Raw genomic sequence first — 25,936 nt, forward strand, 5'->3', positions numbered from 1 at the left:
TTCTACCAGAACCTTGGTTTTTAATGCTCCGGACGCTGATTGTCGTCATTTATCTTAATCGTTTCACTTAAGGCTTAAAGCCATTTTTAAGCGTTTTATTTATTTAACATGCAAGTACATGTTAAATCTAATTGTAGAAGGCGATACATGTTAGCCCTATTTCTAGATGGCGATAATCGCGACTCGGCCTTAATAACGACAAAACAGTTTCGCGGGAGGACCCCAAACCCATAGCTATGTCACTGAGAAAGCTACTATTTTTAAAAAATAATTTATCAAAAACAAATTTTATATTCTAAATAAAAAAATGTGGTGGATTTTATTTCTCTTTAACTTCATTTGAATTGCTTGTGTATTTAACTTTAATTAATACTAAACACACTGGAACCGTAAAGGAACCGTTTAGGAACCAATCGGTTCTAAATTTTGAGAACAGGAACCGATAGATCAAAAATTTAGGAACCGGAACCGAGATAGTCCAAAAAAGTGGAACCGTTGCATCCCTAATAATGACGTACTATCGCCCTGTCCTGGGCATTTCTTAATCCGATAACGCGGAAATTGCTGATTGAAATACCAAAGGTGATAAACTTTTTTTGGTTATTTTCATATAAATCCATCATTTTTTGAAAGCAACCTTTAGTTAGCGCTATTGTATTCAGCAATAGAAGGTTAGAAAGACTATTCTAACAACAATCGAAGGTTAACTTTTCTCTAAACTGGCATACTTACCTGGCGTGGCTGCTGCCTCGATCTATAGGGAGGCGGGCTTGGATGAGAACCCATCATAGTTAACAAGAAAATGTATCTCCATTTGCTGATTTCAAACTTATACAAGTGGTAGCGTGGCCGAGCGGTCTAAGGCGCTGGTTTAAGGCACCAGTCTCTCCGGAGGCGTGGATTCGAATCCCACCGCTGCCAATGTTTATTTTTGTTATTAATAAACAATTTATTTATTTAAGTAGGAGGGCCGAGGGTCATCTAAAGTTTTCTTACGTCGTAAACCCTTTCCCCAGTGGGGGTTTAAGCTTCTGTACTGGTACCATTCACCGCGTGTACTAAAAATCCTCCTATAAGAAAAGGTTGGTTAAATGCTCTTTAGTTTGTAAAACTACCCCTAGGTGGCGACGGCGTATACATCGAAGTATAGGATAACTTTATATTATCAAAGCATTGCTTTTAAATTGTATTTGTCATTCGAGAAAGTTCAATTTGGCGATGAGATACTTTCAATTTTGAATAATTTTAAATCTATATACAAATTCACGCTTGGTTTTCGGTATAAAACACCCGGGCATTATTGCTCATTGTCGCAGTTAAAATTACGTCTTCGGCAAAGCATGTTTGTTGTGGCGTTGCTTTAGTTATACTTAAGGTTTTTGTAAATTGTCTGCACAATTTTACCGCTGCGCCCGGTTTGTCGTGCTGTAAACTGCAACAATTGTTTCTATGGTTTTTTAACTAATTAAAGATTTTTAGAACACTACAAAAGTGACATAGTAACACCATTAAAATTGTTATTGTGCTCTTGTAGGTGGAATGTACCTTTCAAAAAGGCATTTTAACACCTTTATAGGTGTTATTTATCTTTTACCAAGTGAATTTACACCTTTGAAAGTCTGATTTTACACCTTTGAAAGTCTGATTTTACACCTTTAAAATTCTGATTTTAATCCTTTAAAAGTCTGATTTTACACCTTTAAAAGTTTGATTTTACTCTTTATACGAACCTATTTACACCTATAGAGGTGTGATTCAACTCTCATCAGCTACAATTTTTATATTTAAAGTGCGAATTTACACCTTTAAGAGTGTTATTTTATTCTTCAAAATGGCTTATTTGCACCTCTAAAGGTTACTTTTAATTCCTTCACGGGTGTGATTTTACTCTTGAAATGGGTGTATTAACACCTTTAAAGGTGTGATTTAAAGCTTACAAATTGCAAAATGACTATTTAAAGGTGTGTTATTACACGGTTATTGGAAATATTTTGTGTCACAAACAAAGAATGATAAAACAGTGTTTGAATCGTGTGGAAAAGGAGTTTTAAATCTCATTTTTTACACCGTATTTTTAAGACAAAAATCTTGAAGGTGTTAATACGGGGTTTGATTTGTGTAATAAAACGCCCCTAGCAGTGTCAAATTTCGACTCATGAAAAAGTGTACAAATAGTGTTAAAACGGTTTGAATCAAGTTCAATCAACACCCCAATTTCTTAGAGTGTACGACCATGGAGGAAGCACGTGACTGATACTGCGTTCAGTCAATAGGAGCGGACATCTCCATAGAAGAGGAGGGGTTCAAAAATCAAGTGGCTCTGCCCACGGCCGTCTCGAGATCTGCTTCGCGCTCATAGCGGCCCAGGCGATCGTACGAAAATCGCGTATGGGAAATTAGTTCAAAAACTTCTCACATCGTTTTATGGCGCTAGTCTAGCCCCCCCTTGAGAAAATTCACAGCCATGTTATCGAATGGGAGGAACGGCGCGGAACTTTGGAATTTCAATTATTATCGCGTAATGTGTAATTTTTTGTAAAATATTTTTTTAGTAATATTTAAGTTAATTAATAATAAAAAAGTTAAACACCTCTTCAGATTTTTTAACGCAAAGTAAAGTTTTGAAAAACGTTTTTAAAATTTGGTCATTCTGGAGCCAGAAATCACCGTCGACGTTTCTGTATAAAAATATAAACATATACACGTGGTTCTCCTTACAGCTGTATTTTTGTTATGTAGTAACTTCCAGAGGCCTGTGTTTTGTATTAATGTTTAAAAACTTAATTGAATTAAAGTAGTAAAATAAATGAATTTTAAAAGAAAACAAATGTGACTTCTCTTGAAGTAAAAGTTTATTATTAAGGTATTAACTTGTTTTTTTAAGAGCCAAAATAAGTTTAATAATACATAATAGTTAGAATATAGGATGATGTATTATAATGATAATTTATACAGGACTAGTTGGAATATTGTTTAACATAGTATGATTATTTATTCAAATATTGACTAGTTGAAATATTGTTTAACATAGTATGATTATTTATTCAAATATTGACTAGTTGAAATATGGGTTAACGTGTGATAATTTATATGTGTTGACTAGGTGGAATATGAGTTAACATATAATGATGATTTATACTGGCATGGATTAACTAACTGTCACTTGGAAGATCTCTATGAATGAAAATAGTGATGGAAACTTGGAAGGTATTTAAATCTGATAAATATAATAAACCTAGGTGGATTTTCCACTGAATGATACACAACTAAATAATAGATAGGAAAAATTTAGAATTTACAACTTGAGTACTTTTTGAGAAAGAGGCTTATGCACAAGTTCTTTCACTTTCTAAAATTTTGCGGACAGAGTTTTGGTAATATTTGTGATAATTAGGAGTACGACCTTTCTACAAATTAAATCAGCAATTTCATTCGGGTGATTATTATTCAAATCACATTGGATGTAAGGGCATAGAACAATTTTTGGCCACAAGTGGATTTCAATGTTTTTTAAAATTGCAGGTGAATCCCAAAGATAGGGTACAGCTCTCTCTAGAATGTTGTTACTATATCCAATATTAGCCATTAACATGATAAAGCTTTGCTGGGGATACCTAAGGTTTCCTCTGTCGGATAATTTAAATGGTGAGTCAGAATTAGGCACAATTCGCAAAAATGTTTTTCTTCTAGGATTTGCTAGCCGTCCAAAGCATTTAGTATGTCAGTAACTTCAGATGGTAATGTAACTTCATTGCCGTTAAAAATAGTGGAAAATTCATCGAGTCTAGTATCAATCATGGCTGATAGATCTGTGAAGCTGTCTTGGGGAACGTTAGATGTTTTAGGTTTTTGACTAAATTATTTTTCCCATAGTTTCATTACCGATTGGAATGCTTTGCCATCAAATATTGTGACACAATCTAATTATCACAAATTCCGCTATTTATTATCTGAACATTTATCTGCCTGGTCATGATCTCGTAATTATTTTTTACTCGTTTGTTCATTGTTTTCTTAATGTTGGCTTTGCTTTATGCTTTTAATTATTTGTATATATCTCATTATTATTACTATTATTATTTTTTTTGCTTACTTTTATACAATTTTTTATATTCTGTTCATTTTTAATCCTGCGATTCTGTAAGTCTACACATAAGTTGGCCTATGCGGCTTTGTAGATAACCTCTAAATAAATAAATAATGATATAGTGCATCTCTTAAGGATGGATTCTTGTCAAAACAAACTGGAAACCAGATTTAAGGAGGTATGACACGCAAGATATTGTAGACAATGAAGTTATTCTAATAGATTCATATGTTTCCTTTGTCAATATTTTCTTCTCGCAGTCGGTTTGAACTTTTTCTAGACATTGAGGAAAATAATTTTCTAGCAAAGAATGGACACTTGTTCTGATTTTAAAACTAAAGTTTGAGAAATGTGAACTTAATTTAAAGAATAATAAAGCTATTTATTAAATAATATGAATAATATTTTGGTTATTTATTTAAAATTCTGATAAAATAAATGTGAATACTGGTTTGAAAACTTAAAAACTTGAAACCTGTGAAAAACAAAATAAACTTTGGTTAGGCTTAGCAATTAACTAATATAACTCAATATAAGCATATTACTTTAATTAAATAAATGTTTTAAATGAAAACTTATTAGATAAAGATCAAATCATAAGTTGTATATCCCAAACTTTCCAGAAGTTTTTGAAAAACAATGCAAAAATGATTAACTAGTTGAATTTACGGCCATAGAAAACTATTAAATATCCCGCTGATTTTTTACATTTAAGGGGGGGCTCGGACAGCGCTCCTAGTGTTAAAAAAAGGTATTCGCGGAAATACATAGGAGAGGAAATCTTTGCCTGGGCCGCTATGAGCGCGAAGCAGATCTCGAGCCGGCCGTGCTCTGCCGAACGGCGGAGACACCAACTGAGTCTAAGCGGACGAATTTTCGTGAAAATTGTTTTTTCTCTCTAATGCTTTTCCAACGGGAATTTGTTTTCCTAACTGTGTTGCAATTCGGAAACTTTTTAATAATTTTAGTGTTTGTACTCAACTTTGAATTTTTCATATGATTTTTAGTAAGTTTCCAGGTTTTATTTAAGACTACTTTCATAATTTTCCCTTAATTATTTCGCTCGTAATCTACTTTTAAAATCGACGAAAATTTTAAGGCGAGGAAATGGATTCCCCGCCTTTGGGACCTGTATTTGTGCTAGGCCTCGGTTTTAATGTTTGGAATTTAAAAATCATTGCGCAATACCGAGGCCTAGCACAAATACAGGTCCCAAAGGCGGGGAATTCATTTCCTCGCCTTAAAATTTTCGTCGATTTTAAAAGTAGATTACGAGCGAAATAATTAAGGGAAAATTATGAAAGTAGTCTTAAATAAAACCTGAAAACTTACTAAAAATCATATGAAAAATTCAAAGTTGAGTACAAACACTAAAATTATTAAAAAGTCTCCGAATTGCAACACAGTTAGGAAAACAAATTCCCGTAGGAAAAGCATTAGGGAGAAAAAACCATTTTCATGAAAATTCGTCCACTTAGACTCAGTTCCTGTCTCCGCCGTTCGGCAGAGCCACTTGATTTTTGAACCCCTCCTCTTCTATGGAGATGTCCGCTCCTATTGACTGAACGCAGTATCAGTCACGTGCTTCCTCCATGGTACGACGAAGCATCTTGGTTCTTTCAATAAGAATATTTTTGCATTATTATAAATGTAGATACAGGATTCGTTAAGTGTCTGGAATATTTAAGTTGGCCGTGTAACCACTTTTTCGTAAGCGTACTAACTGCCTTCGGTGCTCTATTCATACCAAGCGGTATCATAATCAACGACTACGACATTAACTTACAAAAGGAGGATATGTTAAATATGAGGTTTCGCTAGCAGTTCGATTCAGTTAATATAGTTTTACTTAGCAAGTAACTAAAACATTTAATTAAATAACGATAAAAAGGGACTTGAAACGAGAGACATAGTCAAAGCTATAGTTCTGGTACAGTCACCTCACCACGATCTAACCTAAAGGCTGAGAGGCTAAGAGTCGCTGTTTGACTGGCGAGATATTTTCAAGAGACTAATTGAACAAATGATATTTCAACTAAGCAAACCATGAAAATGTTTGGTATTTACAGCGCGACCGGACATTAAACATAGACCAGCAGTGCAGCTGGATGGTAAACAATGTAATATTAAAAATTATCTGCCAGAAATAACCCTTTTGTCAAGGACAAAATGCTTAATAATGAATATTTAAGTCATGAAAATCCTCGCAAATGGGAAATCCGCGCAAATGATAGACCGTGAAAATGAGAAATCCGCGCTAACGAAAACGGTGCTAACGGGAAAATCGCGCAAACGGGACAAACCACGTAAATGGTAATTTTCGCAAATGGTGAGCTGCGCAAAGGCGATTCCGCAAATGGGTAACGCGCAAATGGAAAAGTGCGTAAACGGAAACTGCGCAGACGGGAAGTGCGCAATTGCACCCAAACCGAATCAATTGTCTATTTTTAAACGTGTAACATACATAACCAAATAAATAAATGTAAATAAAAATTTAATTTAATTATTATTTACTATGCTCAAATAATGAAAAATGGCATTTTTTTACTATTTACTATATTTAAATTAAAAATTACGTAATTGTATAAAATTTATAACTTATTTCTAGACATGAGGACGCGCACTCCGTAAGCTGTACTTGGTTGCCTAACCATAGCACTTTATACAACTCAGCCACACTGCGGCGGCTTTAGTTGTTTAATTTAATTATAAATATATTTAAACCAACAACTAAGCCTTAGAAAAAAACGAGCGACGGCATCGAACACCGCCGCTTTATTTTAACTGAGAGGGCAAAGACATAACCCAGTGAGAGGCTCGTTCAATAACATTAAACTATTTATCGTCGGTATCGCTATTGCCGTCTGGTTCCCAATAAGAACCATAGTAATTTTTTAAATACAATTTCTAACAATAAATATAAGTTAAAATGTATTAAAAATATAAAGCGATTATATTAGAAACAACCGAACCTTCATGTAAAATTTGAAGTTTAACAAAGCAACCGGTTTTTAGAAACAGGAGCGAAAAAAATTGTCATTTCCCCATAGCGTGACCGTCTTCTTAAATTTCCACACATCAGTTGAGTCTATTAAATTTTCCTCATAGCGTGACGAAGTCGATCTAATGTTGAAAACGGTAAACTGAACCAGTTTTATAGCCTAAGAGTACATCCCTTACAGGATTCGAACCCGTGATCTTTTGATCCGAAGTCAGATACTTAATCCATCAGACCACGCGGACGAAAAGTAAAAATGTACTTGTATATTTTCTCAAAGGGTCCTTAATCATGTACTACAGTGATGGCATATGATATTTCGAAATACGATTTGAATACATAAAATATCGCGAAAAACAAAGGTCGCGTAGGGCATCCGAGTTTAATTATCTCATTACAAATGTCTCAATTAAACAATAGGAATCATACTTACCTGGCGTCGCTGCGGCCTCGATCTATGAGGAGGCGGGCTTGGACGAGAATCCATCATTGCACCACGATGGGTTTGACTCTAACTTTCTTTTCCAAATTGCATTAGATGGGGCGTGTAATTTCTGGTAGTGGGGTCCTGCGTACGCGCTCGACCCCAAACTTCTGATTACAAAATAAAACTGTCAGCGAATGTGGTTGTGCGAAAGATATAGCGAGTTGGTTCAACCCGTATTTAAACTCGGAACACAATTTCGCATTTTGGCAGGTTCTCCTGCCAGAAATAGTTTGAATCTTAGCATTGTTAATCTGAACACTCGTATCGATCAACCGTATACAGCGCAAAATAAGTTAGAAATTAACTTCTTTTATTCCAAATGCAATTGTTATAACTGCCAATAGGGAATGACGCCTAGTGAATTAACAGTTATTATTTTAGTGTATTACTAGCACTCTTCAGAAATTGCGTTCTACAAAAATTAAAAAAATGCCAATGGGATACTTTAGATATTAGCTAATTCTGAAAATATATGAAAAATATAAAAACAAACTATATATGCAAAAACATTAAAGCAAACTGCCTATTTAAATAAATTAACTCATTACGCTTTCATTTTTATTCCAATACAATTATTACTGGATAATCTAAAGCCTATTAAAATTAAAAAAGCCTAACTTCTATTAGAAACAGCGGAGCAGCGACGGAATGCGGGTCATCAGACATTTTTACGCACGTGTTGTATTTGGATAGAAATATTTTGCGATTCTCTCGGTAGGAGCGCTGACGGGCGATGCAAATTGTGGAACCTGGGATTTTGCTTAGGTTTCGAGTCCAGTAATTATTCGTCCAAGTTTCAATTTCAGTTTCAATTTTGTACCTGCGTTGACCTGAGCCATTAATAAGGTATGTAACCAATTAAAAGAAAAAGAACTACTTGCGAGTCCTCAATGCGTACTGGCATAAGTGGATAATTCTTTCTAAGTAGACAAAACGCTTTCCTACCTATGACTAGAGTCTTTGTCGGGGTCGGTCTGGCAGCCCTTTACAACCACCCTATACTGTGTATCACCTCAACTTCACTCTGAATTGATACTGCCGAATGTTTCTTACATTTCTTATGGTACGATTCAGATCCAAGGGTAGAGTTTTGTTCAATAAACGCCCCTGTAGTTGCCATTTTGACCACTCGGTGGCGCCTCCGCCGAAATATTTAAAAAATTTTATATCTGGAGTTTGCCCTCTATACAAGCTCTGACGTCACGAAACTCAGACTAAGATACCCGACCGAGACCCGGAATTTGTATACTTAGAGAGAATGATACACTTATGGTACTGGTGGAGCTGAGATCGGATAAAATTTGAAAAAACCATTTTTGAAAAGTACCACTTTCTCTAAAAACTGCTGGAGTTACAGCAATATCGTCATATCCTTCGAGATAACACATTGAGATCCGCTGGCTTTGCTAACCGTCAATTATGAATGCCCACTTAATCACATAGTGCTACGACTTTTAACAACATTGTAGACTGTACTCAACCTTTCCAACTATTATAGACTTTGTTTTTAAATTTATTTATTCGGGGTCGAGCGCGAACGCAGGAGCCAACTGTCAGATATTACACGCCCCATCCAATGCAATGCGCAACAGAAAGTAGGTGTGAAACCCATCACGGTGCAATGATGGCCACTCGTCTAATCCAACATCCTCACACATCGTGCGTAGACTTAATTTGGATTTTTATCACGCGACCTTTCTGTTTCGCGATATTTGATATTAGAAAGTCTTATTTTGAAATATCAGAAGACGTTACTATATAGCGTAGTACATAATAAATAATATTGATAAAATATACAAGAACGTTTTTACTGATACTCCGCCTTGGCTCAGACGGTTTGTTTTTTTTTAACTTCATTTTTGTATCGGCCCCAAAGGATTACGGCACGAACCAAATGAAATTTACATAAAATTATCGTCCGCGTGGCCCAATCGATACGGCGTCTGACTTCGAATCAGTTGATAACAGTCACGAATCCTGTAGTGGACGAATGTTTTTCCTTTCGACCGAGGGGGTAGCCACTCGCGTAATCAGGTGTACACTATTCGAGTGTTCAGATTAACAATGCTAAGATTAAATCTATTTATCGCGAGAGAACCTGCCAAAATGCGAGGTTTAAAGATTGTGTTCTGAGTTTAAATACGGGTTGAACTTAATCGCCGTATCTTTCGCAGAACCACCTTCGCTGACCAACGGTTTTACTTTGTAATTAAGAAGGTTGGGGTCAAGCGCGTACGCAGGACCCCGCTACCATAAATTTTACGCCCCATCCAATGCAATTTGCAAGAGAAAGTTGGAGTCAAACCCATCGTGGTACAATGATGGATTCTCGTCCAAGCCCGCCTCCTCATAGATCAAGGCTGCAGCGACGCCAGGTAAGTATGATATCTTTAATTTAATTGATACATTTATAATGAGATAATTAAACTCGGATGCCCTACGCGACCTTTGGTTTTCGCGATATTTTATGTATTCAAGTCTTGCTTCGAAATATCAGATGCCATCACTGTATAGTGTAGTGCATGATTAAGGACCCCTTGAGAAAATATACAAGTACATTTTTACTTCGCTTTGGCACAGACGGAATTCATTTTCCAATTAGGCTTTTTCAGGCACGAAGTTTTTCGTCCGCGTGGCCTGATGGATTAAGTATCTGACTTCGGATCAAAAGATCACGGGTTCGAATCCTGTAAGGGATGTACTCTTAGGCTATAAAACCAGTTCAGTTTACCGTTTTCAACATTAGATCGACTTCGTCACGCTATGGGGAATATTTAAAAGAGTCAACTGATGTGTGGAAATTTAAGAAGACGTTCACGCTATGGGGAAATGACTAATTCTTTGCGCTCCTGTTTCTAAAAACCGGTTGCTTTGTTTAACTTCAAATTTATTTACATTTATTTATTTGGTTATGTATGTTACACGTTTAAAAATAGACAATTGATTCGGTTTGGGTGCAATTGCGCAGTTTTCATTTGCGCACGTTTCCATTTGCGGAATAGCCTTTTGCGCAGCTTCCCATTTGCGCAGTCAATTGCATAAATTACCATTTACGTGGTTTTGCCGTTTGCGCGGTTTCCCGGTTGCGCGATTTTCCCGTTAGCACGGATTTCCCATTTGCGAGGATTTTCATGACTTAAATATTCATTATTAAGCATTTTTTCCTGAACAAAAGGATTATTTCTGGCTGATAATTTTTAACATTACATTGTTTACCATCCTGCTGCACTGCTGGTCTATGTTTAATGTCCGGTCGCGCTGTAAATACCAAAGTTTTGCTTAGTTGAAATAGGTTGAAATATCATTTGTTTAATTAGTCGCTTGAAAATATATCGCCAGTCAAACAGCGACTCGTAGCTTCTCAGCCTTCAGGTTAAGATCGTGGTGAGGTGACTAGTACCAGTAGCTTCGACTATGTCTCTAGCTTCAAGTTGACGTATTCTAAGTATTGGCGCCTGACGTTAATGGCTAAATCTATTGACACGTGGTGTTTTGCAACGTTCTCAGCACATTTGAAACTATAAATTGCGAGAGTGAAATCGAATTTCGTCTCATAATGACCTTGAAAAAAGCCAAAATGGTAAATATTCGGAAAGCCTATTTAAATCAATATCACAATTAGGACCAATTTGGAGAACTACCTCTATGAAATAGAAAATGAATTGATCAATATCTTAACTCGACATAAAATAATGATAATTAAACTTGAAAAATAATGTTCAACTTTTATTCTAGAAAACCTAGATCATGGTAGGGATGTGGGAAAGGGTTTTAACTGATCTGGAAGTTTCGCTTTGAAATCATGTGCAAAGCGAATTTTAACCGAAGGTTTTGAATTTGTATATAGTTTTAAAATTATTCAAAATTGAAAGTATCTCATCGCCAAATTGAACTTTCTCGAATGACAAATACAATTTAAAAGCAATGCTTTGATAATATAAAGTTATCCTATACTTCGATGTATACGCCGTCGCCACCTAGGGGTAGTTTTACAAACTAAAGAGCATTTAACCAACCTTTTCTTATAGGAGGATTTTTAGTACACGCACGTCACGCTGTGAATGGTACCAGTACAGAAGCTTAAACACTCACTGGGGAAAAGGTGTACGACGTAAGAGCACTTTAGATGACCCTCGGGGGGTGCTATCCTACTTAAATTGTTTAAAAACAAAAATAGTCATTGGCAGCGGTGGGATTCGAACCCACGCCTCCGGAGAGACTGGTGCCTTAAACCAGCGCCTTAGACCGCTCGGCGACGCTACCACTAATAGGCAATGGTAATCAGCAAATCCAGATACATTATCTTATTAACTATACTATATTTATTATTAATCTTCAAATTCTAATTATTACTAGGACGTCTCAAAACCCGGAGCCGGCATTCTCGACAAAGACTTGAGCGGAGCGTGGGCGCTACGATAATCGTGAATTACGGAGTTTTCGAAGAGTTGTATAACTTTAGTAATGTCGTATTTATGTTAATTGAACATTAAAACCAAAAGAAAACTAAACGAATTTTATTAACCATAGAGCCGTAGAATGCCTAAATAATATTATGAATAATGTTTGTAAATAATGTCTTGATAATAAAACGTAATTAGCATAAAAGCAATAAGAAGTGTATTTTTTTGAACCAACTTAAAAACAAGCAGTTTATTAGTCCAATCTTTTTTATAATTTATTTTTAAGTCCACTCTTTATTTTTCGCTCCCCCCTCTCTTTTCTTGTCCCCCCTCTCTCGCGGCGAAGGTCTCCCTCTCCTAAATAATATTTTATTAGTCCAATCTTTTTTATAATTTATAATAAGTCCACTATTTATTTTTCGCTTAAATTATATCCTGAACCCTACTCAAAATTCTACAAGTATAAATTCTTACATAAAAATTATAATTGATGAAATTATATCAGTGATTGAGTCAGTAACGGTATTTGATGAAGAACAAGTAACGGTATTTGATGAAGAACAAGTAACGGTATTTGATGAAGAACAAGTAAATAATGTATCAAGAAACTATATCTAGAAATCAGTGCACCAATTGAAAAACTATCAGTACGTGTTGTGTTAATGACCGAGATAAAACAATGATAAATAATGAAATCCCGACTGATTCACCCGCTGAAGTTACAATAAATGAAGATATGGAAATTTGTTCGGATTCCCATGAAATAGGCAGTGTCATTTTTGAACTTTCAAATACAAAATTGTGAGTTCACGAGAAACTGGGTTCTTTCTAAATCTTCGGATTCCAATTCTCTGGTGGCCTATTGCACTAGCAATAACAAGACTGTGGGATGTCTTAATATAGAAATAACTGAGGCTCTTCAAGTAAAAGTTACGGTTTACAATAAACCAATTAATAATGATCATTTTCTTAAGAAATCTGAAAAATTTCCTAATACAATTAAAACGATTAGCATTTTTAAAGTTATTAGAAGAATTAAATTTTTGCACTGGAAACATAGAGACTGAAATGAAAGTTAACAACATCTACAGTGGAGTTGGATTTGTAAATTATTTTACAAATGCTGTACATTCAAATAATTGCGAAGGTATCTTTGAAAAAAAGAATTAATATAACGAGCAGTAGCCCGCCAGGATTATTTCGCGAGTAGGCACTGCGTTATTAAGAGGCCCCCCTTCCTCAAGAACTTCTTTGTAATTTTCGTTGATATTTAACTGACCAAATTACTGTATTTAATTATTTAAACAATTTAATTATTATTAAATTGATAAATTTATTATTAAATTGATAAATTTATTATTAAATTGATAAATTTATTATTAAATTGATAAATTTATTATTAAATTGATAAATTTATTATTAAATTGATAAATTTATTATTAAATTGATAAATTTATTATTAAATTGATAAATTTATTATTAAATTGATAAATTTATTATTAAATTGATAAATTTATTACTAAATTGATAAATTTATTATTAAATTTTAAAAATTTATTATTAAATAAATTGATAAATTTATTATTAAATAAATTGATAAATTTATTATTAAATAAATTGATAAATTTATTACGAAATTGATAAATTTATTACTAAATTGATAAATTTATTACTAAATTGATAAATTTATTACTAAATTGATAAATTTATTACTAAATTGATAAATTTATTACTAAATTGATAAATTTATTACTAAATTGATAAATTTATTATTAAATAAAGTTTACAAAGACATCAAAAGCATGGATGACTGTAGAGCCCTACAATCTGACTTACTCAACATCAACACCTAGTGCGCAGTACCCCGCCAGGAATTTTTAACACACAGGCCTGGTCTGAATTAAAGACCCCCCCTATCTATATATTTTAATTTTGAAATGTCTGATTTTAAAGAATTTTCTTGACTATAGTTTTAAAATTATGACACTAATATGTTAATTTGAACGTTTTCTTAGGAAATATAAAATTTTCTGCCCTCGCAATTTAATCAAAGAATGATACTATTCGATTAGAGCAGATATTTGCTTTTCCGCCATTTTAACGAAATGAAAAAAAAAATAAAACGCCAGATTCTAACGCCTGAGTGCGCTGTGTATGTGATGTGAAAATTGCAGACGAACTTTCGTTACAAAGTTTGCGAGGACGATACCAGAGGCTAGAGCTATGCTCCCATATTCTTATGGTACCTAAATGGATTCTTGGTTAAAGCTATGTAGTCTTCAAACAGACTTTTTAATAGTACCAGCTATATCAAAGCCTTGAAAAAAGCTGTTTGAATATTTTTTCTAGAATAGCTAATTAGCCGTGAAAAAGGCTTTTTGAATAATTTAGCTACAATAGCTAATTAGCCTTGAAAAAGGCTTTTTGAATAATATAGCTAGAATAGCTAAATAGCCTTGAAAAAGTTAGTCTCGGAAGAGACTTTGAAAAAATTTGACTGGGAGATAATCGAAATTGAGAACTACCTGTCCTGTTTGTTCAGGAGCAGAAAACGAAATGAAGAAACGCGCGTTATCTGGGACAAGTCAGAAGTCCGACCACCGAAGGTCTAGGTCCTTTCCCTACGATCAGTGGTCACTGATATCACGTGATTTCGCCAAAGGGACAAAGTGAAAAAAAGAAAAAACCATAATCCCCAGGACGCTCTCTATTCAAAGTAGTGACTGGTACGATGCTTTACGCTTCCACTTCAGCTCCGCGGGGATTTCCCTTCGTTTAAGCGTTGCAACGGTTTAAGTCGTATTAAAGAAATCCAGTTTCTCACTTTATGCCCCCTTTTGTAGAATTCCTAGAAACTAAGTTTATGTTTATTGTGTTAGTTGGAGCTAAGTTATCACTCAGGCGAACAGGTGGTATTTTTTGCTGCTTTCCTTGCACGACGGACTTCCCCATCCAGGGCAAGTCTTTTGTCATATACTCTATATCAATGTTAACAGACTACACTACCAAAAGCAGAAACCACAGAGTTCGCTGCTTTTGGTTGTGTACTCAAGTAATATTGATTTCGAGTATAGGTGGTTCGAAAGAGAACGTTTTGTTAGGGTCATTTAGGTCTCTTGGAAATTGGAATTGAATGGGAGTTCTTTTTTTAGGGGGCTAGATGACCAATTTTTAAAAATAAATAAAATTTAAAAATCACATTTGGAGGCCCCAGAGGCAATTTTTTTAAACTTTTAGTTTAAAATAGGCCTATAATTTTTGAACATAGGCACGTGCCTACTTGTGCCTACTGCTGGCGGGGGCACTGATAACGAGATGTAAAGACTGTGGACATATAAGAAGCATACTCACTAAGAGATTAAGTAGAATGAAGAAATCTGAAGCTCAGCCTCTAAAAAGTGTAAATACTTGCTATATGACAAAAACTCAACAACAACAGTTTTGTAAGAGAAATTACTGTGAAAAACAAGAAATGAAAAAAAAAATTAACTGACTTCAAGCTAAAATTGTTAAATTGAAGAATCAACTAAAATTTAAAACTCTTGGCATTCAAAACAAATTATTTGACGGTATTTTAGATGAAGATCCCTTTTGCAGCAAGGATAATTTTCTGCGCCTGCTACTTAGAGAGCAATTTGAACTTTTGAAAGAGAAAATAATAAGGCCTGCAAAATGGCATCCCGCCATTATAAAATGGTGCTTATACCTGAAGTCCAAATCAACATGTGCCTATGAGGCATTTAGGGAAGTTATTCCACTTCCTAGCGGAAGTTGTTTATACAAATATTCCAGTTTGTTTTCGGTCAAAAGTGGATTCACATTTGAAGCTGTGCAAGAGATGAAACAAAAAATAGACCTAGAATCAGTAGAAGAGTATCAAAAATACTTTGGTCTACTTGTGGATGAGATGAGAATCAAGGAAGATTTGATATATCGAGCTAACACTGGTGAAGTGGTTGGGTTTCATCATTTAAATGAGGCAGGAAATAAACTTCAAATCGAAGAAACCAACAGAAATGGAATATGTAATGAAGATCTTCCGATTGCTACCTACGTTATGGTTCTAATGGTAAAAGGGTTGACAACAAATTTTAAACATGTTCTAGCATATTTTCCATGCCACGTCATCAAGCAGAGGAATTATTTTCAATAATGGAAGAAGCCATTGAAATTCTGGAAACAAATGGATTCACAATTTTAACAGTAACTTGTGACAAGTCTGCGATAAATCAAAAATATATCAAAATGAGTACAGACTACAAGTCATTAAATCCTTACTCGGCAAAAAAGGAACCAAGAGCTATTTTTTACATATCAGATCCGCCACACTTAATTAAAACTGTAAGGAACTGCTTATTTCATAGTGGTTCACAAAAAAATACTAGACTCTTAAAGAAAAATGGTATCATCATCTCATGTTGAAGAAATGTTTAAAAAGGATTCTAGTTCCCAATTAAGATTGTGTCCGAAGTTAACAAATAACCACATTACTCTGGGACCATTTTACGCTATGCGTGTGAAATTAGCTACACAAGTTATAAGTATGACTGTGGCAAAAGCGATGGAAAAATTAGTTGGCAAGGAAGCATCAGAAACAGTAGCATTCTTCAAATATTTCAACAGATTTTTTGACATGTTAAACACTAGGAACTTGTCTGCCAGAAAACGCCATAGAAATTGTGATGTAGATCCATAGATATCCATCACCGACTGGAGATTTGAGGTATTTTATTTTTAGTAGTAGATAATTATTTTCTATTAATTTAAGTGGCTCCGGAATGATTTTCTGGGGTACCTAAGCGAGTGGAAGGAAGAAGCGGAGTCCTACGATGTCCCCAAAGAAGGAACCTTGGCAAACACAGAAGAGCAGTTGGATGCCACGAAAATCCGGATTTGCTAAATTTTAGTTTTAGTGAAAGGAAGTTCAAAATTATGAAACCAATAATAAATAAAACAAGTCGAGGAAACACAACAAAATGCAAGAAAAATCAACTTCTTTAATTATATCCATTGTGGTCTCATTGGGAACATTTTAGCAACATGAAATAAATTCATTTGAAATAAAAAAAGTAATTTGACTATTGGTTTTTGACTAGAGATCTATCACAATCTTATAATGTTTTACAATTTCAGAAGCTCCCCTTAATTTCATGATTTTCTTTGAATGTACGTCTTAACCCTTTTTTCTTTGATAAATTAATTCTTTGAGCCTGTGCAAACTTAATTTTGTAAAAATCCTTCAGTGCTTTACCCCTACAATTGATAAAAGTATCTATCAAAAGTTTCAGTGCCTTTTCTCTAGTATTTAAACTATTGTCACCCCACAGTTGCTCCCATTTGGCAATTACGCTACTTTCTTTGATTTTTTTTATAATTTCGCTTTTTCTGTCTGAATTTGAATTAAATAAACCATTTTCAAAATAAGGTTTGCAAATAACATTAATTTCTTTAAATAAATGAAATCTTGCACTATTTAAAATAATTAGACTTCCCCTGCTTAAATCTCGGGACCATTTAGCAAAGTCTTCAACGTTGTGTGGTTTATCTAAAAGGCAATTTTTAAACAGATTTTTTAATTCTAGTTCTTCATATCTCATCGAAATTTTTCTGAAAATGTAGCCAGCTATATGATGGATTACTTCATCAGTTTTTTTTGTGTCTTAATTGGGTTCATAAGTGGTTTTACTCAGAGGCGTAGTGAGCGGGGCAGGGGAGGGCATACGCCCCGGGCTCCACGGTCAGGGAGGCGCCAAAAAGGCGCCTAAAGTATTAAAGCGGATATTGGAAACTGGAAAATTTTTAATATATCAATTAAATTGTAATATATTAATATTTATTTTGTTATTGATTATGATTACGTTTCGTTTAAAAACAAGGAATTTTATGGTGGAAATTGGGGATAGATAGATAGATAGATATTTATTTACTCTTTTATACAAACAAATCCATTTTAAGTCATTGAGGAATTCACCTTACATGAACTCACGAGTATATTGAAACTATAATTATAATTAACGATTACCTTTTTATGAATGAAATCTTTAAAATAAAAAAACTAATAGACAAATTAAACAAAGCCGGTGTAACTATTGGAGGAGCGTTAATGGCTCTTTCGTAAAGCTTCCCAGCGGCCGAGAAGGCGTTTCGTAACAGTTACATCATTCCACACAGTCTTACCGGCACCATAGAAGCCCAGGAGGTAAGCCAAACAGTCGTCTGATTTATCAAGCTCTTCAGCGAAAGTATACGTCACCCGGACGGAAATAAACCTATCGCATTCTACCAAAATATGCGCAACATCTTCACATGGCGCGCCACACAGGGGACACTTGGGGTCATCACCAAAGATCTCGCTGAACCTTGCAGCAGTTGGCAAAGCACCTGTTCTCGCTTGGAAAAGGAGGTGACTTGGACGATCGTTGGTCCCACAGTTTCCTTGTTAGCGTATATCCGTAAACTTCTGTGCTTGGCGATGTCTAGTCGCCAGCGTTTATTAGCGTTCTCCTTCACAGCTTTTTCGATAATCCCAGTTCACTCTTTGACCGAAGTTGCTGCACTCCGTTTCTTAGAACCAATACCATACATGCGGTCTACGAATTGGAGCCTCCTACTCCAGCGGGTTTGGTGGCCTTTTCTCCTAAGATAACGAAACACTTTGACAACCACACGATCCTTCTCCATTTTCATGAGACGGCCCAAGTACGACAGTTTATTCATAGCTTCTCGCTCCACGAACTCGGACCAAGCTAGTTCTCCTTTAACTGCCGCTTTCGCCGTGAGAAAATTTCCCTCGACGGCAGCCTTACCCACGACAAACTGAGCCTGTTCCAACCGACGCGAAATTGGTTCCCTTAGGCAAATGACATCGTTGGCATATGAAAGGCTCGGAACCACCACTGGTTTCCATAGAGTCCGCGTGACCGTGTACGCATTGTATGAGTGCAGACCTTTATGCTTGATGGCTCCTTGAAGCCGACCCACCTTCGTACCCAACCTGGCTTCGTGAAGTTCCAGATATTCCCAGTTAGTACCCAAAGATACACCAAGATATGTCACTTTGTTCGAATTTTGCACTCTGCTACCTTGGAGAAACAAGGGTTGGCTGGTTCCATTGTTCAGCCCACTAAACTGCAGGACATGACACTTCTCTCCACTAAACTCCAAGTCACACTCAGACGCAAAAACGCTAGCAATATCCAACAGACCTTGGAGGCCCCTCAAATTCTCCGCAGTTACGTAAATATCATCTGCAAAAAACTGGCCACAAATGATAGTTCCAACTTCAGACGACGGGTGCGGTAAACGAAAGCCTAAGTTTGAAGTAGAAAGTCGCTGGTCAAGTGGCTGAAGAAAAAGTGCGAACAGCAAGGGTGACATTGGACATCCCTGCTTCAGACCAATATTTGAACGAATATATCCAGTTGAGACGTTGTCGAACCAATAACGGTAAAAGGTATTCGCATAGATTGCCTTTAAGTGATTCACAAACGCAACAGGAACGCCAAGGTTGTCCTTAATCCTCCACAGAGTGTCTCTGTTTACACTATCGTAGGCTTTCCGTAAGTCCAAGAAGGCGACGTAAAGGGACCGGTCTTCCAAACGTGCAATTTCGATCAGCTGAGATAGCGTAAACAGATTATCAGATCCTCTGGGATCTCTGCGAAAGCCATTCTGAAGTTCGCCCAATATTTTCTTCTCTTCGACAAACGCACTGAGTCGACTTTTCAGTATGCTTAGGTAAAGCTTCGACAGGCATTGAGATAACGCAATAGGCCGGTATGCGTTAAGATCTTCCGGATCCTTATCCCCGCCTTTAAATATCAACCGAATTTCAGTTGCCGACCAAGCCTCCGGTATTTCATCTGAAGCCAACACACGATTGAAGAGTTCACACAACGCGCGGCGAGACAGTTCAGGAAGAGCGTGAATCAGCTCATTTGAGATTTTGTCTTCTCCGGCATTTATGGCAACGTTCAGTTCTTCTATTGATATTGAATGCTTGAGTGTATCTTGTGTGGGATTGTCGATACAAGGCGGCACCACCGAAATTGATTCGTGTATCATACGAAGCCTCCTTTCTTCATCCAGAACGTAGCTCTCTGTGCGTCCTGCAATCTCCGTACTCTTCTTGAGAACCACAGCATTGACGTCTTTAATACCAGGCAACGAAGGTCGAGGACCCAACTTATCATCCTTGAAGAGTTTCCAAAATTTCTTAGCAGCCAAATTTCCCGCGTTCTTAATTTCAAGTTCCGTACGAGCATTTACAATCTTAATTTTCGTCGAAACTAGGCGTTTAACCACTTGTTTCTTCACCAAAAAATCTTTCCATAGTCTTTCTTTCTCCAATTTCACGTCAAGGGTAAGATTTTTCTTTCTCGCGATCCGCCGATAAATACGATTGACCAGTTTTCTATCTTGAATGGCTTGTTTCACTTCAGCGTCAAACAATGTTTCTGGAGTCGTACACGACCATCAGGTTTTGTGAACCCAAGCTTGGCTAATGCCACCCGCGTAATGGAGGCTAGCAACGACTCATACGAAAGATCCGCCTCGTCTCGTACCAGCCTATCAACTTCTTGACCCTACGTCGCCATTTTCTTAATGTCTCCAGTACGCCATTTTCTTTGACATTGAACCACCGGAATTTTGTTATTTCTCGAATCCGCTCCTACCACAGTAGCTATCAAGGCATTGTGGTCACTTCCCAAACCGAGAATACCATCTTCGTCAATCACTAACGATCGGATCCTTTCCTTCATAGATGAGTTGCACAGAGCAAAATCAATACTCGAGTGCATACCTTTTGCCGACCAAGTCAATTTCCAAATCGAGGTTAAGAAAATCAAACTCATGTTTGGCCGCCCACTCCATTGCGCAACGACCATTTCTTCTTGAACATGGCCACTAATGTCCCCAACCACATACGTAGGAATAACATTGTTCGGATTTAAAGTGATCAAATCCACCGAAAGACATTGAAAAATCTCATCATTCCAATCGTTAACTTCATGGCCGGTTCCCGTAGCCAAATGTATCACCGCCACAAGAATGACTCCAAAAGTAGTCTTCAACGAAAACCAAAAATGTTTGGCGCACTCTTTAACACAACGACATGGTATTTCTTCTCGATATAATACTCCAATTCCACCACGGCGTTTTTTCCCGTCATTTCGATTCACGCCATACCAACAAAACCCGGAAGAAGGTCAGGACGTTCATCGTTGCTTAACCACGTTTCAGCTGTTCAGAACACCGGAATATTGTTCTCCACCATACGATTTTGAAGCTCCAGCCACACTTCTCTTCGTCTTCCACCTTCGATATTAAGAAAGCCAATATCTAACGTACTCTGGTCAAGGCAATTTCTTCCGCTCTCCCTCTTTCTCGCCCTCCTCCTCGCTCTTGCCTTCACCCTCCCACCACACCTCCTTGGAAAACGTCACTGATCGGAATTTATCGCCGGTTGACCATTTCTTGGCTCACCGGACTTCGAAGCAACGTTTACCATTTGATCACCTATTTTGGGCACGTCATTTGTCGTTTTCCCCTGAAGTTTGGAAAAATACCGATTTCGTTTCCAGCGTTCTTGTCTTGTTAAATCAGCACGGACAGTCACACCCTCGCAAATCTCCTTCCCTTTAAAATTTTTAACATTACGTAGAACTAATCTTTTCATGTCCTCACTTTCCACCGTTATTTTTATCGGTCGCGATTTCCCATCGTCAGGCATCCCAGCTTGTTGTACAAATCGCTCACAATTAACAACTTTAATGTCCCCTTTCTTCAAATTTAAATTTTTACAGATCCATAGGTCGGCCTCTTTGGGGCTATCAATGACGTTATTTGCAGTCCCAAATACCATAAGATTCTTCACTTTATCTTTTTTCTGTGAAAATTCATACACTGCATTTTTAACGACAGCTTCCAGAGATTTCGTTGGGCGTAGTCCTTCTTGACTCATAGCGTTCCCTTTAAACCTGTCTGAACCCTGATCCTGATCCGCAAGTTTTCTTTGAAGCTCCTCGATATCAGCCTGTGCCTTGTCCCATTTTTCAGCTAACTTAGTAAATCTTCCTTGGTATTTTTAACATCATCCTTCAATTTCTCAATAATTAAGTCGCTGCAATATGTTTCCAAATCTAGCTGAAGGTTTGAAAACTTCCTCTCTACCGTTTCCTCAAGCTCTTTCGTAAGGTCCAGTTTAAATGATTTCATTTTACTATCTAACATGGTGCCCAGTCGTAAGAGAAGGCGATCTTCGTTAAAAACCGATCCAGATCCAAATTCTAAATTTGCACCGGCGACAATCTCTCGAGGAGATGTCAAATCCACCAGCGACTTAACTCCTTTCTTCTGTTTTTGCGATGACGATAAATCATTTCCATTCGGAGGCTTCTCTTTAAAACGGGGCCGTAAATTCGGGAGAACTACCGTTTCAGACTTTTAGTCATTTGAAATCCACGAGCTCAAAATTGTGTTTTCGTAATATTTTAGGATTTGTCAATATAATTATTACTCCGTTTAGCAACGAAAAACTGGTTCTTGTGGTCGCTGATCACCTGACCGTGGATTTTATCGCAACGAACCAATAACCGAGCCAATATCCAAATAAATGCAAAGCCTTCATGTCCCTCCATTCTAGGCTTGTGGTGACGTCATTATACAGTTTTACCACGAAAAAACCGACTCTTGTAGTCGCTGACTTTGTGGCGCAAGTGACGAAAGCGTTGAGCAACGTGACGTCGAAACCGGAAACGAGAAAAATCAGTTGAGCGTTACTGAGCGGATTGACATTTTTGAACCTAGTATGTTTGTTTATATTTTTTGATTAATGTCAAAATTGATGGTTATAAATAAATATAAGTATCCGATGAGCGGGAAACTTAATCACGATTTTCCTACCCGCGAAGAAGATTTAGCTAAATTTTAACGAAATAATTATTTCCTACTATTCAGTTTAAATCGGCATTAAGAATCAAATATCGAGATACTAACTTATGCAGTTTTAATAAATCTTATTAGGGAAATTATTTCAGAACATTTAAAAAAATATTTTTAACCAGTTTGAACAACCAAGGCTTAGGAGCGAATATTAACTTTTAATTCAATTAATATGCAAATTAATGAAGTTTTCGAAGACTCAGGTTATAAAATACATTTGCATTGTCAAATAAAAGAAGCAGGTTTATTGGAAAAAATAGTTAAAATTCAGGTTGATCATTTCTGGGGCATCTACAAGGTTGGAGTTTTTGCAGATTATTTTGAGACTAGACCTAACTCTTCTAGGCTTGGCATGGGTTTTAAAAACGCTGGTGGAATATCCCACTTCGACGACTTGTTTCATTTTCGGAAAGTGATCATTGCCGGAAAAAGCGATGAAAACGAGCTGTAAAGTGCAATCGTCCTACTCTAACGACCCCCGGCACAAGCGCCTGTCCACGTGACTCGTTCGTATGATAACGAGAGGGGTATGGTTAAGGGAGCATTCTTAGCCGCTAATTAGTCTCGGGCCAACAAAAATTTTTTACCGTATTATTTTTCCGTATTTTTTCGCGCATTGAAAGTTAGCGAGTTTTGCTTTTGGCCCGTATTCTTTACCGTATTATTTTTCGCTATTCTTTCGAGTTTTGCTTTTCGCGTACCGTATTATTTTTCGGTATTCTTTCGCGCATTGAACTTAGCGAGTTTTGCTTTTCGCCCGTATTCTTTACCGAATTATTTTTCGCTATTCTTTCGAGTTTTGCTTTTCGCGTACCGTATTATTTTTCGGTATTCTTTCGCGCATTGAACTTAGCGAGTTTTGCTTTTCGCCCGTATTCTTTACCGAATTATTTTTCGCTATTCTTTCGAGTTTTGCTTTTCGCGTACCGTATTATTTTTCGGTATTCTTTCGCGCATTGAACTTAGCGAGTTTTGCTTTTCGCCAGTATTCTTTACCGAATTATTTTTCGCTATTCTTTCGAGTTTTGCTTTTCGCGTACCGTATTATTTTTCGGTATTCTTTCGCGCATTGAACTTAGCGAGTTTTGCTTTTCGCCCGTATTCTTTACCGAATTATTTTTCGCTATTCTTTCGAGTTTTGCTTTTCGCGTACCGTATTATTTTTCGGTATACACCATTCTTCATATTCCATACTATATGGCTGAACTGAAGGGGCAAATCCGAAGAGTGTTTTTTTAATTTCCGATTTACTACATAGATGGCGGCATAGGAAGGTTTGATTTCATTGGTCTAAATATGTATATGAAAGTTTGATTTCATTGGTCTAAATATGTATATGAAAGTTTGATTTCATTGGTCTAAAATATGCGAGGGAAATGTTATCAGTTAGGCTATTAGGTGTTGTGCTTTTGGCTCTTTCTAAGGTATTTCGTCGATTTTAATTACAATTATCTCAATTTAAATTACGGACACATCTCGATAAGGCACGTTTCAACCTATTTATATACTGGGAAGTAATTTTAAGTACGGAATTAGTTTTTTTTAAGTGTAATTCTGAATTGCTTCTAAGCCTTTGCTATGGGCAGTCGGTACTGTTGTGTTTTAGAATGTAATCAGAAGGGACCAACGGATGGTTTTGGAAACAAAGTAAGACGATTAGCTTGAATTTGCTTATGTAACGTTGCTAATAAGAGTTTGTTTATTCGTAGATAACATATCATAAAGTTCCGTCTCAAGAACCTTTACGGAAAAAGTGGATCCAAAAGATCAGACGGCGTGATTACCTCTACAACTCTGTAGCTTGCATATATGTTTGCTCTTCACATTTTAAGAATGAAGATTTCCTAGCTAGCGTTGGGAACAAGAGGACAAGACTCAAAAATGGTGCTATACCTTCTAAATTTAAATGGGAACCGTCTGAAAATTTAGGTCCTTCACAAACGACTGTCTCACCAGAAATTCCGGAACCTGAAACTGTTACTAGTGTATCTGAAAAAGCTGCGGATATCAATATGAATGAAAATGCCAGTTCTACTGCAGTACGACATCAACCTTAATCTAATGAAGAACCTACTTTTTCAATAGAAGTTTTGGAGAGAGAGAAGAGTGAAGTGGAGAAACAAAATTCGATTTACAAAAGCTTAATAGTAAAATTGACTCAAAGTCTTAAAAATAATAGAGCTGCTTTCGACGAAGAAAAATCTAAAAGCAAACATTTAATCGATGGGCTTCGAATTAAATTGGCGCTTCAAGAAGAAAAGAATAAAGTTTTAACCCGCAATCTAGAAAATTCAAAAACTCTTCTGAATGAAGAAATGGCCAAATCTAACTGGCTGGAAGGACAATTGAAAAAAAGAATAATAAGCTTTGATGCCATAAAAGACAGTGATGAAGATATATGTTTTTATACTGGTCTTCCTAATTATGAAAAGCTTATGAGCTTGTTTGAATTTTTAAATCCAGGACCAAATGGAGAAAACATTGTTTGGTGGAGAGGGCAGCGAACAAAAGTAGATTCTACATCCCCAGCCGGAAGACCGCGAGCACTCTCTGTTATGGACCAATTTTTGGTCATACTGATGCGACTAAGACTTGGGCTGTTTGTGAAGGACCTTGCTTTTCGTTTTGACGTGTCTGAAAGTGTAATAAGCGCTACATGTATTTCTTGGATCAACTACATGTACCTACATTCGCAATAGGAGTCTATTATTATTCCTTCTATTAGATGCATGGCTGCCAAAACCGTATATGGATGTTCTCTTGTTTTTTGGCTCCTAAAGCACTTCCCTTTTAGGTAGATGACTAGGTTTTTCCTGAAACGATAATTTTCGTATTAGTAAAAGTACAGTAAATACCAAAAGGTACTTTTAATGCAAGGCTTACCTATCTGTAAGCGACGAAATGTTTTTCCTTTCCACATATTCTTCGACGAATAGCTTATAGCTTTTTTTAAAGTGATCATCCGTATCATTTTTAGATCGATAATAAGTAACAATATCTTTTTCCGTAAAAATTGG

The 25,936-nt window shown here is 36.3% G+C and overlaps 1 protein-coding gene and 4 non-coding genes across 5 annotated transcripts; 3 read left to right on the plus strand and 2 right to left on the minus strand.

Annotated features, from left to right (window-relative positions):
* The first annotated feature begins 839 nt into the window (after positions 1-839).
* TRNAL-AAG (transfer RNA leucine (anticodon AAG)) lies at positions 840-921 on the plus strand. The gene has a single exon. It is a non-coding gene; the product is annotated as a tRNA-Leu (tRNA).
* Positions 922-7,510: 6,589 nt separating this feature from the next.
* LOC149957774 (U1 spliceosomal RNA) lies at positions 7,511-7,674 on the plus strand. Its single transcript, XR_016479351.1, has one exon. It is a non-coding gene; the product is annotated as a U1 spliceosomal RNA (small nuclear RNA).
* A 2,117-nt stretch (positions 7,675-9,791) lies between these two features.
* LOC149957775 (U1 spliceosomal RNA) lies at positions 9,792-9,955 on the minus strand. Its single transcript, XR_016479403.1, has one exon. It is a non-coding gene; the product is annotated as a U1 spliceosomal RNA (small nuclear RNA).
* Positions 9,956-11,753: 1,798 nt separating this feature from the next.
* On the minus strand, positions 11,754-11,835 carry TRNAL-AAG (transfer RNA leucine (anticodon AAG)). The gene has a single exon. It is a non-coding gene; the product is annotated as a tRNA-Leu (tRNA).
* A 12,662-nt stretch (positions 11,836-24,497) lies between these two features.
* On the plus strand, positions 24,498-25,618 carry LOC149957777 (uncharacterized). Its single transcript, XM_090167136.1, has 3 exons — positions 24,498-24,566; positions 24,629-24,947; positions 25,005-25,618. Exons 1-3 carry the CDS (start codon positions 24,498-24,500, stop codon positions 25,616-25,618), a joined length of 1,002 nt encoding a protein of 333 aa, XP_090023262.1.
* The last annotated feature ends 318 nt before the right edge of the window (positions 25,619-25,936 follow it).

This window comes from Leiobunum rupestre, chromosome 2, assembly GCF_980474605.1.
Source record: "Leiobunum rupestre chromosome 2, qqLeiRupe1.1.hap1, whole genome shotgun sequence".
Lineage (NCBI taxonomy): Eukaryota > Metazoa > Arthropoda > Arachnida > Opiliones > Sclerosomatidae > Leiobunum > Leiobunum rupestre.